General features: G+C 38.8%; 1 protein-coding gene across 2 annotated transcripts in view; it reads left to right on the plus strand.

Moving 5' to 3' along the window:
* Window positions 1-19,003, plus strand: part of LMTK2 (lemur tyrosine kinase 2) — a 136,979-nt gene that overhangs the window by 100,206 nt on the left and 17,770 nt on the right. For both annotated transcript variants that reach the window (XM_077140598.1, XM_077140599.1), the window contains exons 7-10: window positions 142-275; window positions 12,285-12,369; window positions 13,663-13,784; window positions 17,143-17,292. In XM_077140598.1, the coding sequence (XP_076996713.1) occupies window positions 142-275; window positions 12,285-12,369; window positions 13,663-13,784; window positions 17,143-17,292 (491 nt within the window). The remainder of the gene's footprint in view (window positions 1-141; window positions 276-12,284; window positions 12,370-13,662; window positions 13,785-17,142; window positions 17,293-19,003) is intronic.

A 19,003-nucleotide genomic window follows, 5' to 3' on the forward strand; every position in this document is an offset into this window, starting at 1 on the left:
TCATAGGTTCTTCAAACAAGTTCAAACAAACAGTCTCTACTAAGTCATCTTAACAGCTAATGGTGGCTGAGGCACATGTTTATAACTGCTCAGTTCCTTAGTGTAGTCCACTTTGAAACTAAAATTTCCTGATTTTTGTAGGGCGATCTGAAGGCCTATCTGCGCACTGAGCAGGAGCACATGCGAGGGGATTCACAGACGATGCTGCTGCAGAGGATGGCATGCGAGATCGCCGCGGGGCTTGCCGCCATGCACAAGCTTCACTTCCTGCACAGGTGGGGCTACTCTGTCCACGGCTCCCTGACGTGGCAGCCAGAAGAGGCTGTGCCGCTTGTGAAAAGGCTCTACAGAAAGTCTAGGAGGACAGACAGGGAAGTAAGCTCTTAGCTTATAGAAGTAGAGCCATCCTTTACTGCCTAGAGTCAGAATAAGGGTTGAGTTAGTCTTCATTTAAGCCAAGATAGGGAATAAAATGCAGTGTTTTCCAGCTTAAGATTTAGAAATTATTTCTGGAATTTCAAAAAATATTAAAAAATGTACATTCCCCAGAGCTGGGAGTAAGTGATCCCATTCTATTTCATGACATCTCTCTTATTATATCCTTGTAATATCTACTTTAGGCATCTGGGTTTCACAGTGTATCCTAACTCATATTCCCAAGAAGGGCAAGCGAGAGTCTGCTTGGCTTCCGCCATCTTTTCGTATAAGTTTCTAGTGTCAGTTTCTGGGCACCTTAAGGATTGGCTAAGTCAGATGTCAGCTCTGAGGAGAGTGTTCCTGGGACCCGATGTGACTAGCCTGCTCCTGTGGCAGGTTGTTTCTGAGCATCACAGCAATGGACATGACATGTTTCTGTCACAACCTTTCGGTTCCTACTGGCATGGCCACGGTTCCTTGGAGCACCTTGTATTCTGTTTATATCATGAATGGTGATTTTCATAATTAAAACCTCTAGGGTTTTGAGTCTTGTCTGAGATGATAGCTCTGCAAAGCCAAAAGATTTGTCTACTCTTCTCTAACCTTTTGGGCTCCGATTTATGTTTAAAGTGAACTATTTCTCAGATCTCAAACGAAAACAGGCAGTGTCTTTTTAGTTATGTTAAGTAACTCATTTAACTCTTAAAATTCCAAAGACCTGAGGCGAAACACATATATGTATTGACTTGAAGGGGATGTCTTTGAAATATGATAGTTTATAAGAAGGAGGTTGCAGGGTAATGTACTTATAGAATTACTTCATTTTTAAAAAATAAGATGCCCAGTTATATTTGTAGGTGTGAGAGAGAGAGAGAGAGAGAGAGAGAGAGTGAGCGAGTGAGCGAGAGAGCAAGAGCATGCGTGCAGGCACAAAGGAGTTACCTCTCAAACTCTCAGCATTACTTCAGGAGATCCTGAAAGGTTATTGGTTTCTTTAGAGCCAAGGCAGACTCCCTACATGAAACTACAGACCGACTATAAAGGATTTATTTGGTTTACAGTGGAGAAATTCTGTATTTAGTTTTTGAATTGTTTTGTAAGAGGTTATTATCCAGCATATTTGTGAAGCTTTTGTAAAATACAAATGATCATTACCTGGTACTTGGTTTTGGTATTATTTTAATTTTGGAGAGTGGAGCATTTAAAAGGATCATATCAGAATCACCAACATGAAGTTATCAAAGGCAGCTAGAAATGTTGTTTAAAGCCTAAATGTTTTTCTCCTCCTGTGTTTTGAAAACTGGCAAAGATGTTAGAGTAAATGGTATTTTCCTGTAAGTTTCTCCAGGTAAAAATTTTATTCAGTTGCAAAATTTTACATTTTAAGTTCCTTTCTTATTTTGGGGAACATACCATTTAACAATTATAAATTGGAATTTGGGATATTTTTGGCTAAGTAGGACTTTCTGTGTTGCTTGAAAATAGAACCGCAGACTTTCAAATTAAAAGATGTTTAGCTACCATTGGAAACTGGTCAAGTCAAGCACCCCAAATTAAATTTCATTTCCATTTATTTATTAAGGGAGACCTATCTCTGGATCTCAGGTAGTCCATGTTTCTGAAATAGCACCTATAACATTCATAAAGGCCATGTAAACATGGAAACTGCCATTCTGTGGCCATGTCATGCCCTCTGTACCCCTTCTGGCCCTGGGCCTGGAACTCCCTGTCCCCTCTGTAAGTCTCCTGAGCAGCTTGTCAGTGAAATGCCTTTGAGTTGCCAAGATGAGCTATGTGAAGAGGGTTCCGGCGGGCTGTGTACGCTTTCCTGGCTCATGTAGCTGAGAGACCTGCCTAACAGTGGCCTCCAAGCAGTACCCGAGTGAGTGTTGAGCAGGAAAAAATCTGCTTTAGGATTTTGTCCAGTTTTTCCTCTTTACAATCTGCTATGAAATACTGAGGTTTCTAAGTTATCCAGCCCTCATATGTGTTGGGTATCTTGTGTTACAGGAACATGATAAATAAACACTTGTGCTAAATGCCATTTTATATCATATTTTTCTTAAGCTGTATATGGGTCTTCCACTGGTAAAGCTCAGAAAATTTGGTCAGTAATCAACTTATGCTATATCTCTAGCTTGAAAGTGATCATTGAATTAATAGGGGTTTTCATCCATCTCTTTCTGTGTGCCATCTTTAGATTATACCTTTTTAAATTCCTTCTCATGTTTCCTGTTTTAAAACTTGGTCTTTAAGATGTAATAAATATGATTTTGCTTTAACCCATTTTTTATATATTTTAAATGAAAGTTATAGATATTGCCTGGTACAGAGTAGTATTAAATGAAACTACAGTAGTATTAAAAAGAAACTACAGCTCTAGCATCATTTAGGATTAAAACAAGAGATTTTCCTTAAACAGGCCTTTGAATCAGACTTGAGTTTAGACCCTACAGGCACTCACTCGGTAAGTGTGTGTGGAGTGAAAGCAGAAGTAGTCCTGGAGCAGTTACTTACCTGGACTGGCCTCAGGCTCTTTGCCAGTGAAAAGGTGATGGCATAGTGCTGATGGCAGGGAAGGAAGAAAGGAAAGGCAGGAGAATAAATAATGATTGTGATGAATGAGGCTGGGTGAGTCACTTGTCTGTCTAAGCCATTCATTTGACCGAGCGATTTGAACTCAGGCCATCTGACTCTTGAGTGGAGCTTTTACCCCCTGTGCTATGCTGTCATGTCATCATAGCACATACCGCCATTCAGGGACAGATACCACCTGTGATTGTTTATACTGGAAGAGAAGTTACTTTTGTCGGGGGAGGAATCAAGATAGGTTTTCTGAAGGAGGTAGCATTTTAGTTATTCATTGAGAATGGGTTTAAGTTGGCAGACAAGTGATTAGGACATTGTTGGAGAAGGGAGTAGCAAGAAATCGTGGAAGAAAGAAAGGAAATTCTCAAATGGCCTAACTTAACAGGAACAGAAGATGCAGGAAGGGAAATGGTGGAAGAGGAGAACAGAGATAGCTTGAAGCCAAATTATAGAGAGCCTTGGGTGCCGAGACAAGGCCTTTGGACTTTATTTTGTAAGCAATGGGGTGATATATCCAAGCTGTGTTTTATTTTTGTTTTTCAGTCAATTTTGTATTTCAGCTTTGGTGTTTGGAAAGAAGATACTACTGACAAGAAAACCAAGTAGGAATGTACATGCGGTGGCTACCTAGAAATGATTTTTTTCCCTGTTTCTAGATGGAAAATTTGTTGAAGGCAGGAAGGGGAAAGGTACCAATTTAAAAGTAGTTTAAACCTGAGAAGAAATGGAAAATTCAAATAGATCAGGTAGCTGAAAGAGAGGAGCAAGGTTTTTCGTTAAAAGGGTCCATACGGCTTCACAGTGAGAGGACTTCTCATGAACTTTTAAAGAGCAGATGGCTCCAGTGTATTTTAATGATTTCGAACCATAAAAGTGGAAATGTCTGTAACTAATTTTATGTAGTCAGCATAACTTTAATCACAATAGATAGTATTAAAAGAAAGAAAATATATGCTATTCTCATTAATGAATAGAGAGACAACTATTGGCAAGTTGCATCCAGCAATGTGTTATAAAAACAAGATGTTCTCTAGAATATATCTATGGCTTGTATCAGAATAGTATATCTAAATAATTCATTACATCAACAAAATAAAAGAGATAGAAAACTTTGTCAATAGATTGCTGTAACATTTAGTTTAATTCATCAGCTATTCTATATTTAAATCTCTGATAGAAAAAAAAAGAACTTAAATATGATGAGGTCTGTTTCTAGAGTCATTCTAAATGGTGAATTAATAAAGCCTTTTCAATTAAAATCAGAAACCAGACAACAATGTCCACTATTTTTCAACATTTCTTTGGAGGTACTAGTGAATATAAACATAAACTAGAAAATTATCAGTTTAAAATCAGTAGTTAAAATTTATTGGATGTTTTCTGTGTGCCAGGCACTGTTCTTAGTGCTTCCTGTATATTAATTTACTACGTCTTCTTGGAAGCTCTAAGAGGTAGATCCTGTTATTTTCTCCATGTTACAGATGAGGAAACAAAGGCACTGAGAAGTGTCCCGACCTGCTCAGGGCCAGGCAGTCGCAGAGCGGCAGGGCTGCCATTCTCACCCGGACCTTCCAGCCCCAGAGCCCATTCTCGGGCCCCTCGTCTGCACTAGGCAAACCCTGGGAGTCACAATCGACCTTCATTATTGGTGGTATGATAGGGTAGATGTAGAAAAACCAAGAAACTAGTTTTGGCTGGGTAGGGGAGAGGATTGCATATGAATATCTTTAGCTTCATGTGGAAGAATAAATGACTAGAAGAATCATTAAAAGTAGGAAAAAAAATAAAGAGTGGTGGCAGAAGGGAAGGCTTACTTTACCAGATACCAGAACACACAACAGAGCCACTGTAATAAAAATCTATATGATTGTGGCAGAGATATAGATTAGTAGACAGTGCAGAGTAGGCATAGAAGTTGAAGACAACATGAAAAAAGCGGCAATTCAAATGAGTGGGAAAATTGACTTTTAGTGAAATACTGGCATAATTAATTAACCATCTGGAAGAAAATTTAATTTGACCTCTGAATCATCCCACATATAAAAAATAAAGACTTAAGAATTAAATGTGTTATCGAAAGAACGCCTCCCAGGGATGCAGGGATGAATGAGACCTTGTTAACTAAGATAGGAAACTCAGGGGTTTTAAAAGGGTGGATATGGTTGACTATATAAAAATAAATACTTGATGCCAGAGGATACCATTAGCAACATCAGTACCAGCAGAGTTGATAAGACTCTGCGTATGGCAGAGTATAGCGTATAGCAGTTAAAGGGCTAATATTTATCCTGTATGAAGAGTTCCTGCAAATTGACAAGAAAACGATAACCCGGTAGTATAAAGGATATAAAGCATGAAAAGATGTTCAAACTCCAGTGTGGATAGGGACATGCAATTTAAAGTAACAGTGAGACTCAGAAATTAAAGAAATGACTGCAGCTGTTCCTAGTTGGGGGAGAAATTTTTGTCCAATTGCATTGTCCTATTGCCTACAAATTATTACAGTTTTTCAAAAAGCCATTGTGGAATATCTGTATGATTAAGAGTACATATTCCTTTTATCCCCCATCCTGGAACTCAATCCCATAGAAAATAAAAGTACTAGAACTTAAGAATGTATGTTAGAAATATTTATTTCAGCAACACTTGAAGTAGTGGCAAAAAAAAAAAAAAAAGAAGAAGATTTAGAACTGCTGCACTAATTGACTTGCAGGGATTTCTGTGTTGTGATATTGTTGAATATGAAATAAACATGTAGATAAGCAACGCTATCTAATTTTTCTAAGGTGAATGCGCCTTAATTCCCTTATTTGTATATTTTTGTAATATAGAAAGATTACACCTACCAGTTTGCTAAGACATGTTAACCTAGAATGGGTAGAAGGGGAAGGAGGAAGGTCTTTAAAATAAATATGAACAGCACTTAAGAAACAAATAACAAGCCCAGCATTCATATAGCCCACCTTGTGCTGTGTATGTATATGCATAAGATTAGGAAGGGCAAGGCTTGAGGGTCTCTGTGTTGTGTTGTCAGGGAGGAAAAGCAGGTGGCAGGCTGAAGGTGTGCACAGAGGAGAGGAAAACGCAAAAGTTCAGAGCTTATAACCCTCAGTTTAAAGTCCTAAATTGTATTTAAAGTATTAAATGTTCCATTTTTCTAGATGGTCCCAGGCCCCCATGGGAAAATCAGTGCTCTGGACTGACAAGTGGTCAAAGTACCACTTGTGTTGTTAAGCCAGCAGGTTTGCTGCTTGTTAAAATGTAGGTGCATCACAAAGTCCCCTTTGGGGAGTGGTGAGAACGGGGGAAAATTCAGCTTCCCCAAATTGAATTCTTGATATTCTCACAAGCAGTGTGGACAGCCAAAGCTATAGGCTGAGTCCCCAGTCTTGGGGTTTGTTCATATGAAGCTTAACCCCACAAAGAATAGGTCAGGCCTACTTAAAATTAGGCCTAAGAGTCACCCCCTTTTGTTGCTCAGATGTGGCCTCTCTCTCTCCAGCCAACACAACAAGCAAACTCACCACCCTCCCCCTGTCTATGTGGGACATGACTCCCAGGGGTGTGGACCTTCCTGACAATGTGGGACAGAAATCGAAGAATGAGCTGAGACTCAGCATCAAGGAATTGAGAAAACCTTCTGGACCTAAAGGGGAAAGAGTGAAATGAGACAAAGTATCAATGGCTGAGAGATTCCAAACAGAGTCTAGAGGTTTTCCTAGAGGTTATTCTTATGCATTAAGTAGATAACACCTTGTTATTCAAGATGTAATGGAGGGTGGGCCGCGATGGCTCAGCAGGCAGATGCGATGGCTCAGCAGGCAGATTTCTCACCTGCCATGCCAGAGGACCCGGGTTCGATTTCCGGTGCCTGCCCATGTCAAAATAAAAAATGTAATGGAGAGGCTGGAGGGAACTGCCTGAAAATGTACAGCTGTGTTCCAGTAGCCATGTTTCTGTTTAAGAGACATGAGTCATCCCCATGTTTAAGATAATTGTATAATGATATAGCTTTCACAGTGTGACTGTGATTGTAAAAACCTTGTGTCTAATGCTCCTTTTATCTACCTTATCAACAGACAAGTAGAACATATGGAATAAAAATAAATAATAGGGGGAACAAACTTTAAAATAAATTTAGTTTGAAATGCTAGTGATCAATGAAAGGAAGGGGTAAGGGGTATGATATGCATAATTTTTTTTTCTGTTTTCGTTTTATTTCTTTTTCTGAATAGATGCAAATGTTCCAAGAAATGATCATGATGATGAATATACATGTGATGATATTGCGAATTACTGATTATATGTGTAGAATGGAATGATCAAAATAGGAATGTTTGTGTTTGTTTGGTGTTTTTTGGTATTTAAAAAAATAAAATAAAATAAAAAAATAAACAAACAAATAAAAAAGTGGGTGCATCAACCCTGCCTGCTCAAGCAGGTCTGTGACATTCTTTGACCCTGAGCTGGTGTGGTCTTGTAGTCTAGGTTTGGGTTTTGGAGGATTTTCTGATAGATAATAACATTTGGTAAGAAGACTACCTGGCCTCTCACCCCTCAGAAACCAGTGGGTCATGGCCCATTTCCCAGGTTGAAAATTTGGGGCAGGGCAGATCTGGCAGAACCATGGTTCAGCAACAAAACCCCGACCCAGAAGTGTGGTCTGGGGACCAGCAGTGTCAGTGGACGTGCCGGGAATACCTGTTCTCTGGCCCACCCCAGGCCCCTACAATTGAACAAGCCCTCCAAGTGAGTCTGATGCTTGCTCAGGTGTGACACTGCTTTCAGGAGTGTGGCATTTGGTTAATTGGCAGCTTAGCTTGATCCTGGGTTTAGGTACTATTAGGACAGGGCTAGAGGAGCCCTTATCTAGGTCTCAGGAGCCCTCTTAAGGCCTTCCGGGTATGTCTGCCAAATCCCAGTGTTGAGCAAAGTCTCCACACTCTGACCAGTCAGAAAATCGGCTCATTAGCAACCTAAATGGGGATTTCTGTTTCCATCACCCAAGGAGGCTGTTGCTCCCTGTTTGGGCTCCATATCTCTGTGCCATGGTTTGGAAATCAGCCCTCAGTGGAAAGCTGGAGTACACATGGAACTCACCTCTGGTATTTCCCTTCTTTCCGGGAGCAGAGCCCTGGGCTGTGTTGTCCAACAGCTGAAAACTGCTTTATATGTTTTTGTCCAGTTTTACAGCTTTTTGCAGCAGGAAAATAGTCCTGAACCAGAAGTTGAGATCCATTTGGGCCTAACCAACTGAGTATCAGCTCTTGCCCAACTGGAGAAAACTCAAGAGAAGACTTACCATTTTATTATCAATCCTCAAACCACAACCCACCAGTCGTTGATCAGGTTCTAGCCAGAGTCATTTTCCTCAAGGTCTAAGGAGAATTTCATCATGGAAGTACTCTCTGTATACGCAAAGCCTTCAGGTGCCTGATATGCCCTACATGCTCCATAAATGATTGCTGAATGAGAGTAAAGAGGGTCCCCATCTAGTAAAGACTGACCTAATGAATGGGGGTGAAAGCTGTCTAACTAAGGTGCCTCTTTGTGCCTTATCAGAACCCTCTAGATTTAATCTTCTAATCTACTTGTACTTCTTTGGACTACATCCCTTCTTAGAATGATGAGTGACAGCAGCAGAGATTTTTTTTAAGACGCTTATAGCTGCCAAAGGTAGTGCGGTGTGCTGAGCAGAGAGAGACTTGGGGAACATCATTGTTAATTCCCTTATTAGCTTGACCAGTATAAGCCTTGTTACTTAATCCTTCAGAGTCTGTTTCTTTCATAACATAGGGACAATCTTTACCTTGAAGGGCCGTTGTGAAAATTAAGTAAGATAAAGTGTGCCAAACTCCTAGAAGAATATTCAGTAAATGTTATTTTGCATCCCATTTTTACTTTTTTTTTCAAGTCAGGAATTCAGGTTACTTCAGGAAAGCATAACATAAATAGAAATGTGGGTTATTTTGAAAATGGCTTCAGCCATGTTCCCCGGTTTTCATTAGAGCAATCCTTCTGAAGATGGGCAAACTGTGGTTTTAGTGTGAATTAGGAACAAGTCATGGTGATTCCTTGTGAACCAAGATGTGAAACTGTTCAGAGCTGCACATCCCACCAGCCTCGGGTCCTGTGATGTGGCCAACAGCGGGGTACACAGTGCAGCCAGGTGGTGACAGCCAGAGTGCCTACCATTCAGGGCGTTTGCCTGGCAGCCTCGTCATCAGACCTGTTTTTCAACTTCAGGGGAGAATATACAGGACTGTGTTTGTGTTTCCTGACCCAAACCAGCCACTGACGTCAAGAGTCACCTCTGTTGTTAAAAAGTTACACCTTTGTATTTTTCTGTTCTTTTCCTTGCCGTGTTATTATGTTTTAGGGTTTGTTGTTGTGGTTGTTTTACTAGTTTTGAACTGAATTTCATCATCACCTTGAATCTGTATAGCACTTCTACAGTTTTAGAATATTTATTTTTGTTTTACCCTCATAACAACCTGTGAGTTAGGCATTACAGTTGGGGAGAGAGAACTGAGGCTTGAACACATTCAGTGGCTTGCCCAAAGCCACACAGTTATTAAGTAGAGGAGTCAAGACAAGTCCCCAGTCTTCTGAGTTTGTCCAGGGCTTTTTCTGAAGTTCTGTGGTGACTGTGATGTTTGGGGTAGAGTTAGGGAGCAGGTTTATAAGACCCACCCACCACCCCATGATCAGTTGAATTGTGTTAGAATTTTATGATATCTTTATAATGAGGGCCAGAGACCTTTTGCATATGATTTTCCAGCTTTGTATTGAACCCTCCATTTTAATGTATCTGAAAACCTACGTTAAACATTTGTAAGGAGAGAACTGAGGAGGGTGAGAAAGTGGGCCTGCAGATTGTGGGAAGTTGCTTGAATGGGCCTGGACAGGTGGTGCCAGGTGCCTGAGAATGGCTAGGGGGTGGAACAGGTGTTCTGAGTGGTGCTCCAGTCAGCCCCAGGCTGTGGTCCCAGGCCTGAAAATCACAGGATCAGGCAGGTAGGCTTGCAAGCCCTGTTGGAATGCTCGCAGGCTGCTATGGAGCAGTTCTTAATTCAGGTCTAGGAGGGGGATCTTGGGAAGGTTTAGAAGGATCTGTTTTTAGGGACACTAGAAATGCTGGCTAGTGGTGCTCAGTGACAGAACCTCTGTTGGCAAACCCCACAACACTGTCCATTTGCACCTGCTGGTATGGTGGGATAAAGCCGCCTTACTTAAAGCATTTTCATTTTTCTGCCCTCACATGGCATATTTCTCCACCCTTCCTCTCTTCATTCTGAAAAATAGGGGCCAATTCTTTTCTTAAGACTGGCAGGTTTTCTTTTGTTTCTAGTGATGGAGTCAGAGGTGTCTCTAGGTTTCTCTCAGACATCGCCACATCCTGATGGCTCCTGGACAGAGCAACATGAAAATCACCACTTGTAAACACATAGAGGGTAGAGAGTATTTTAATGTAACCAACTGGAAATTCAGATTAGCCCATGTTTATTGAGGGCCAACCGAATGCAGGGTCCAGTATTTGCTATGATGGTAATGTATTGTCATGGATTGTTATTGATAAAGTATTAAAATACCACAGTATTTTACTCTATTTAAAAATCTATAGTATTTTACTTTGAGACCTTAGCAAAGTTTCTTCAGTTCTCTGTCCCTCCAACTCATTATCTCTAAATGGTAATAATAAAGATCCCTTGCTCATAGGGTTGTGGAGTTTAAGTGAGTCAAGTTTAAGTGAGTCTCTAAGCACTTCAAGTGCTTAGAGAAATGCTTCCTGTAAAACAAGTGTTTAGCAGTTACTTCCTAGTTGATAATTAGGAATTCCTAGCGATCATTAGCCATTATTACATCCTTGAATCAGTGTTGTCGTGTACCAAGCTGTCCTTGCAGATGTTTAGTTCTGGTAGCTCTGTCCTGACCCTATCTGAGCGTGCCTTGTTGGTTTCATGTTTGTTGGTAGATTTAAGGAACTGAAGCTGTTCCCTCAGAACCATTATTCATCGTAACTGTAGCTCACTGGGGGCCCCTTTCCCACTTGGTTATCATGTTGCTTCCTGAAAAATACCACTTGCCACACAGCCAAACTTCAGAACTGGGAAGTTTACACATTGTTTTTGTTCATTTAATTCTTAAATTTTTCTTCTGTAAAGGAATTGGAACCATTGAGAATGTTCAAAATACTGAGTAGATGGTTAATATTTAGGATACTGAGAATTTGCTGCCACTTTAACAGCTCTCAGCTTTAGTTTTCTGATCTGTAAAATAGAGAAACCTTGTTATAAGTTTATCAGTGTTAGCTGTTGCTATCATTATGTTCATTATTACTATTGTATTTCTGACAAGTGAGCGTTGGAAACTAAAATCCTTGAAACTAAGAATTTAATAATTAAAGTTTTTAGTCTTCTATAACCATACAAAGAAATTTTAAATTGCAAATTACAGAAATTCAGTTTTTGTTAACTGGTGCTATATAAATTATGGATCCTTTTCTGTTTTAATTTAGGGCTTTTTAAAAATTCATATGCTAGTTGATTAAAAAGATTCTAAGGGCCAAAGCCAAAATCCCAAATGTTTAGCCTGTTACCTATATTAGAAGTTCCTTTAGAAAAGTAGCTTTTATTTACCAAATGATGTAGTTAGGAAAATTAATTCATTCTTAAGATAAATAAGAAAATTGCTTTAACTCAACCTTGAAAATATGATTTTTCCCTCCTCTGTAGAGAAGTGAGGTTTGGAAGAATAATTTGGAAAGGGCCTGATTGTAAAACTTGCTTATCTTTCTGTGGGGGTGGGGGGGGAGAGACAAACATTTTTAATGATATGGATTGTTTGGGGGAACTTAAAGTTGTAACTGTATTGCTCTTATAATAAATAGATTACTACTAGACTGTTATTCAAATAACACACATGGCTGTAAAAAAAAAAATTCAAACAATATAGCCAACAGCATTTTAGAATTCTTTCATGGTCACTGTTAAAACAGCAGGAAATGAAAAAAAAAAACAGGAAATGAACCATAAAATCCAGGTTTAATGTGGAACAAAGAATTTATATGATCAATTTTTAACCATATCATTCATACTTATATCTCATCATCTCTATTATTTAAGTAATTAGGAAGATGATATATAATGCTCTTCAATGAAAAAGATTTTTAAAACATTAAATGTTAAGCACAGTCATTGCTAGAGAAAGCCCTCTTCAGTTGCGGTTTCCTGTTGCACCCTGTGTTCCTGTGTTTACGTCCCTCTTTCTGTTTCTAGTGACTTAGCCCTGCGGAACTGTTTTCTTACCTCAGACTTGAACGTGAAAGTGGGAGATTACGGAATAGGCTTCAGCAGGTACAAGGTAAGCCAAAGGTTTTAGGCGTTACCTCTTTCCTCTGATTTGATTTCGTGGTCATGATCTTGTAATGTGGGTCTATCCCTTTGTTTTTTAAGAGAAAGGTAAGAGAATCTTGGCCTTTTGGAAGAGCAATTTGTTCCAGTTATTTTAATGGTAATGTTGGCTCCTGATGTGTGGTTTGTCTAAATCAGTGGCTTTGTGACACTTTCTAAATATTTTGTTTAAATAGACACAGTGTAATTGGTATAGTCTGATGGTACATAATGAAAGTTTGTATGAAAACATGAGCTGTTACAATTATTGTTAAATATATATATAATATACCTGTCATATAATTATTTCTCTATTACATACAAAAGTTCGGTAAAATTTCTGCTAAAATTCAGCTAGCTTTGGGATTTAGGGTTTTAAATTATCTCATAAATCTATCCCCAAAGAAAATAGTGAGAGCTGCTGGATTTTCTCCTGTGGGTGTTGTGTATCCCCAGTGCACTGAGATAGCATGAACGAGGGAAAGAGTGCGATTGTGCTAGTTCCACCTAGTCAGGAAATTGTATAAGCCCCTCGACTCCATTGTCTAAGCAGTAATGGGGAGATAATAGCTATTCTTTTTTTTTTAATATCTAAAAAAGGGCCAAGTGGGATAATATTTTCAAAATACTTTATAACTAAAAAATATTATGCGATGATAAGTTGGTTATTTGTCTACGGAATACCTCTAGTGTCCTGAGCATTTGCTGTGTACCAAGCACTCACTAGGAGATACTTGCCAGTATTATCTCCTTAATCCTCATCAGAAAGCAGGAAGGTATTATATTATCCTCATTTTACAGCTAAGGAAAAAGGCATAGTTTTTGTTGCTTGCCAGAGTCACATAGCTGGTCGATGGTAGAGCTAGAACTTATGTTATAATAGCAGGCTGTTGTATGCTAAAGGCTGCACTGTTATACATTAAATGTTACCACTTCCCTATTGAATGAATAAGGCCCAGTATATTTTTAAAAACACATTTTGCTCCGAGTCTGTGTCCTGTGCCTTAGACACAGCGTACCTTCGTTTTCCAGGAAGGGCATCTTGGCAAGTGTTCATGGCTCAGAGACCAGCTGGTGAAGCCCAGAGGCGTCAGAAGAACTTCACCCACCTTCTGCCCAGAAAGTTTGTCTTCATGTCCACTTTTTTCCTCCCTGATATGTTTTTAGGTTGTCTTTCTGTATTTTGCGAATGACCTGTAATTAAATCATTAACTCACTGAAGTATAATTCTGTTAAAAATTCTGTATGCTTCCTCATAAAACAGGAGGATTATATTGAAACAGATGATAAAAAAATTTTCCCTCTGCGATGGACTGCTCCAGAATTAGTAACCAGCTTTCAAGACAGATTGCTAACTGCAGATCAAACTAAGTATAGTAATATCTGGTATGTATTTACCGTTTTATTAGGATTTTATTTTGCAAAGTCCTAATTCCTTTGTCCTTGAGTATTATCTTAAGGGAAAGTAATTGCATAATATGTAGGAATAAAAGAGTGTCTGGTAGTGTGAACAGGACAGTTCAATAATACAGTGATTATCACAATTGGGATTATATAAGTAACTCTTTGAATACTGCCTTACTTCTCCATTTGACAGTAATAAGCTCCATAAAAGTAGGAACAAAATCCATTTTATCTTCTGTGCCCAGCGCAGGGCCTAGCATATAGTGGATGTGTTGAAGTGAATGAAAAAAAAAAACAGAAAAGGGGTTGGACTATAATGCAATACTGTTATTTATAGGGGGTCAGTATATGGAAGTTGAAAAGGTTTGTCTAAATCTTTAACAATTTCTATTACAGCTTCCTTAGTTTATATCTGTTTTATTTTGTGCTATTGTCCTGCTTTATCTATTTTCTTTTTCTCTTCTTGCTGGCTTTTGGGATTTTTTTTTTAAACTGCTTTTTCCTCTCTTAGTTTGAAAATTATATATTCTGTTCCCATGCTTTTTTTTTTTTTTGGCACGGGCAGGCTCCAGGAATCAAATCCAGGTCTCCAGCATGGCGGCAAGAATTCTGCCTGCTGAGCCACCATTGCACCATGCTGTTCCCATATTTATTGGTTACCTAGAAATTATATCATGCATACTTCACTCACCTTAGTCTATTATTAATCCATATTTTGACCCTCTTTCTGAGCAATACAAGGATCTTAGAATACTCTAACTCTGTTTAACTATAGATCATGTGTATACCACCCCCAGCTGTATGTTGAGAATTTTAATTTTCTCTTTTAACCTCACAAGACATTATTACTATTTTGTAGCATCAATGTTAGTTTAGATTTATCTACATAATCAAACCACTTTACTCTTTATTCCTTGCTTTTCAGTCTCATACTGTCCATCTAGGATCACTCTCCTTGTGTCTGAAGTATATCCTTCAGAATTTCCTTTAGAGTCTGCAAGTAACAGATTTTGTATTTTACAGATCTGAACATGCCTTTATTTGGTCCTCATTCTTGGAATATATTTTTACCTAATGACAGTTATTTTCTCTTAGCACATTGAAATTTTTGTTCTGCTGTGTCCTGGCTTCCATTGTTGCGATTGAAAAGTCAGCTATAAGTCTTTTTAAAGTCATGTGATCTTTCCTCTCTAGCTGCTTTTAAAATTTGCTCATTGTCTTTTGTTTTTAGTAATTCAGTATGATGTGTATAGATGTGGATTTTAAATGTTTTCTGCTTGAGCTTTATTTGGCTTTTCAGATCTGTTGGGGTTCATCAATCAGTTCTGAAAATTTCTGAGCCCTTATTCTTGAAATATTGCCTCAGCCGAATGTTCTCTCTTTTTGGAAGTCTATTTAGACATGTGTTGTGCCTTCTCACTCTGTCTTCTGTCTCTTAAACTCTCTTTTATATAGTCTGTCTCTTCAATTCCCTGTGCCACATTCTGAATAATTTTTCACACCTATGTTCCAGCTAGTAATTATTTCTTCAGCTGTAATAGTCCCTTTATCCTCTGTATTAAAATTTTTTTTGCATGGGCAGGCACCAGGAATCAAACCCAGATCTCTGGCATGGCAGGCGAGAACTCTGCCTGCTGAGACAATGTGGCCCGCCCTCTGTTAAATTTTATAGTTCAGTTTTTTATCTTTCAGTTTTAAAGTCTTATTTCTTTTTTTAATACTTTGTTAAAAATGTTATAATCTGTGTCAGATAATTCCAATATCTGAAGTCTTTATGAATTTGACCCTGCTGGTTCTTGATGATCCCTCATTTCCTTGAGGACTTTTTGGTGGTAAGGATTCTTATTATTGGAGAATCAACATAATACTCCTCCAGAGAGGGTTTACATTTGCTTCTACCGGCACGTGGGTGCACCTTGCTATGCACAGGTACTGTACTAGGCCAGGACTTTCTCTCCATAGCCAGCTTGAGGATTTTGGACACTCAGATAGTGTGAATTTGGTCTGCAAATCCAGGTCAGGGTCAGCTATGTGGTTACAACTTCTCAGGGACTGCCCCCTCACACACCCCCTTAGTGCCAAGGCAGCTTGCGCTAAGGCTTATTCCTACCATGAGGAGGTTGCTCTGTGAGCCCCCTCGCCTTAAGCAGGCTCAGGGCTTTGGCTTGTCCATCGCCATCACCATGACCATCACCACCGTCCTGTCCATCAAGCCTTGGAAATGAATGGTTCAGCCAGTGCCCTTAGGCAAAGGTGGTGTTAGTGTTCTACTTAGTTCTTTAGGTTCTAGATTTTTCTGATAATTTCCTACTTCCTTATCAGCTCTTATATGCAAGATGCATTTTGTGATTAATCCAGCATTTTAGTTTTTCTTAGCATGTAGATTGACCTGAAAACTTAGCCTGCATTCCCAGAAACAGAGTCATAGTCATTATTTTTGACAGTTTGAGAAGTGCAGGGAGCTTTTTAAAACAGTTTCTTAGGCCACACCCTGCCTGGATCTTCTAAATGAAAGTCCTTGGTGGGGGTGGATCCTAAATACCAATTTATTTAAAGCTTCCCAGGTTGGGAACCTTTGCAGTAAATAGGAGATTATAAAATATGATGGAGTGCAGTAAGAGGTGGGAAAGAACTCCAGAGACCATGCAGAGGAAATAAAGAACAAAAGAGGACATTTTCCGGGGGCAGAGCACTAAGCACAGGTGTGGAAGCAGGCAGGTGGGCAGGTATAGCAGTAAGGAGAAAGGGCGCTCTTATCTGTGCTGAAGGTGGAGCCAGAGGCATTGCAGAGGCTCGGGCAACTGGCCTCTTTTGGTGTGCAGATGGCTGGCAAAAGTGAGAACAATAAAACCCAAATTGCTTAGGAGCAACTACAATAAGAGAGCTATGGGTGTAACAGAGAAGAGACCATTCATTCATCATGTAAAAGTTTATTTTACATGGGACATTTATCTTGTGTAGATCCATTTTGCTGAACTCTTAAATCATTCTAATGGGTTTTCAAATAATTTCTCTAAAGAGTTTTTTAAGCTGAAGGTTGTATTATCTTACCCCTATAATTATGCCTGTTATGTCTGTGCTTTTACATTGGCCAAACCTTCTCGAACAATATTCAGTAGTAAATGTGAGGAGTCTTGTTTTTCATTTTAATGGAAATGTCTGTTTTTCTTTTAGTAAGTGTGATGTTGATTTGAGAGGTATTTTACCACGTTAAAGAACTGTCTTAATAATGTTTTCAGCTCCATGCCTTATGCCTAAAATTACTGATGACTGCAAATAAAAAAAAAATGACTGTTGAAAGTTTGACATCTAAAGAAGTAACAGTTTTCCTTGTCCACAGGTCCCTGGGTGTGACACTTTGGGAGCTTTTTGATAATGCTGCTCAGCCATATTCCCACCTTTCCAACTTAGATGTTCTCAATCAGGTTATTAGAGAGAGAGAGACAAAACTCCCGAAGCCCCAGCTGGAGCAGCCTTATTCTGATAGATGGTGGGTAGTTTCTTTTTGTTTTATCTTTCAAGAGATAAGGAAAGCGTATTTCTGTGAGTAGTTAGTGTATATTTTCCATTTTTTAACTAGTAGATGTTGTGAAAAGCAATGATTTCTATATAATCCATGCCTGATTTCAGAAATGATCTATTTTTAAAATTTAATGCTAATTTTGAAAAAGTGTTCTACAAACAAAATTACGTATTACTATGAATAAAAAAATTGAACTAATTAGGAAAGACAATATTAAGAGAGTTTCCTATTGTGGAGTATTTTTCAATGAGGCTTTTTATTTAAGTCATAGCTAGTATGTGAGAAAATGCATAGAAATGTTTAAATTGGCAGTTAAACTAATTTGCATAATGTTATTGCCATTTACAAAATTTATTTTTCATGAGAGTCTTGGGACCAGTTTCCATTCCATTTCCAATTTGGATCAGGTTTGCCTCTCTTTAGACCCCTGTGTGTACCCCCATATGCCCAGCTGGCATTGCCTCAGAAACCTGATGTTCCTGCAGTTAGGCTTTGCTCAGCTTCCCAAGTGACTGGAACTTTATTTTACACAGAGTGACTTTATTTTTACACATGAAACTCTATATGTTTCATACTTTGAAGTTGTGTTTGTCTTCCCTCCTGTGTATGGTGACAGTTTATGATGTTGACTGTATTCAACCATCTCTTTGAAGACCCAGCCCCTAATTGCCTTGTTCTTTGGATTTCATTCTCTATTCTTTTCCCTCCATCTCTAGCTCCTTTTATGATCAAAGGGAACCTTGTGCCACAGAGGACTGTAGTGTTACTTGTTATCAGGGGATAGTTAGAGATTAGTTACATTTGTCTTTATGAAGTCTCAGAGTGAGTGAATTTGAAAATATAAGATAAGTGCATTCCTTATTGAACAAAATACCTATGGCAGCCCCAGTGTTTGTCCTGCCATTTGGATCCACTTCGTCAGTTTCTACAGTTGCTCAACAGACCCAAAGAGGGCCAGGAAGCTTTTCTGGCTAAGTGGAACGGTGCTGTACACGAAGCTGTGGCAGCTGACTGCTCAGTCACGGGGTGCGGGCCATGGAAGCCTTTCATTCCCTTTCCGAAAAGCCTAACAGGGTCGCACTCCTTGAAGTAGTAGATGTGGGTTGGCTGTAAAGTCAAGTGCACGCCCACACTTCAGTTTTATGGAAAGGTGCAAAAGGTGGGTGAATTTTTTGGCACAAATAAGGAAAAGCTTGAAGCCATCATTAATGAATTAAGCTAGTTATGTTTTTTTTACTAAAATTTGCAATTTTTTTTGGTTTACAAAAAAAGAAAGATCACATACGAAGACCATGTACTGCTATCTGATTATAAATGACAGTACAATAGTAATTTAACCCTTCAAGAAAAATACCTATGGCAGTTGTTTCAAGAGGACAACCTATTAAAACTTTCTAAATTCAGTGGATATCATTGGATAAATGCCAGAACAACAAATGAAAGAATGAGAATTACAGTTAAATATTGTGAAATGTTCTGAAAACAAAGAAACAAGTGTGCCAAATTTTATATTTCTTTATTTCCTCTTTGGCTGTGATATCACCATGAACTGAACTCCTTGATGTGGTTGGCAGTGATTAAAATGTAGAAAATTTTGAGGTGTTGTGTTGGCTGACATGTTATTATAAAGACTTCTCTTATTTTATAGCAATTTATTATAGGTAAATTCATTATCTCT

This window comes from Tamandua tetradactyla, chromosome 23, assembly GCF_023851605.1.
Source record: "Tamandua tetradactyla isolate mTamTet1 chromosome 23, mTamTet1.pri, whole genome shotgun sequence".
Taxonomy (NCBI): Eukaryota; Metazoa; Chordata; class Mammalia; order Pilosa; family Myrmecophagidae; genus Tamandua; species Tamandua tetradactyla.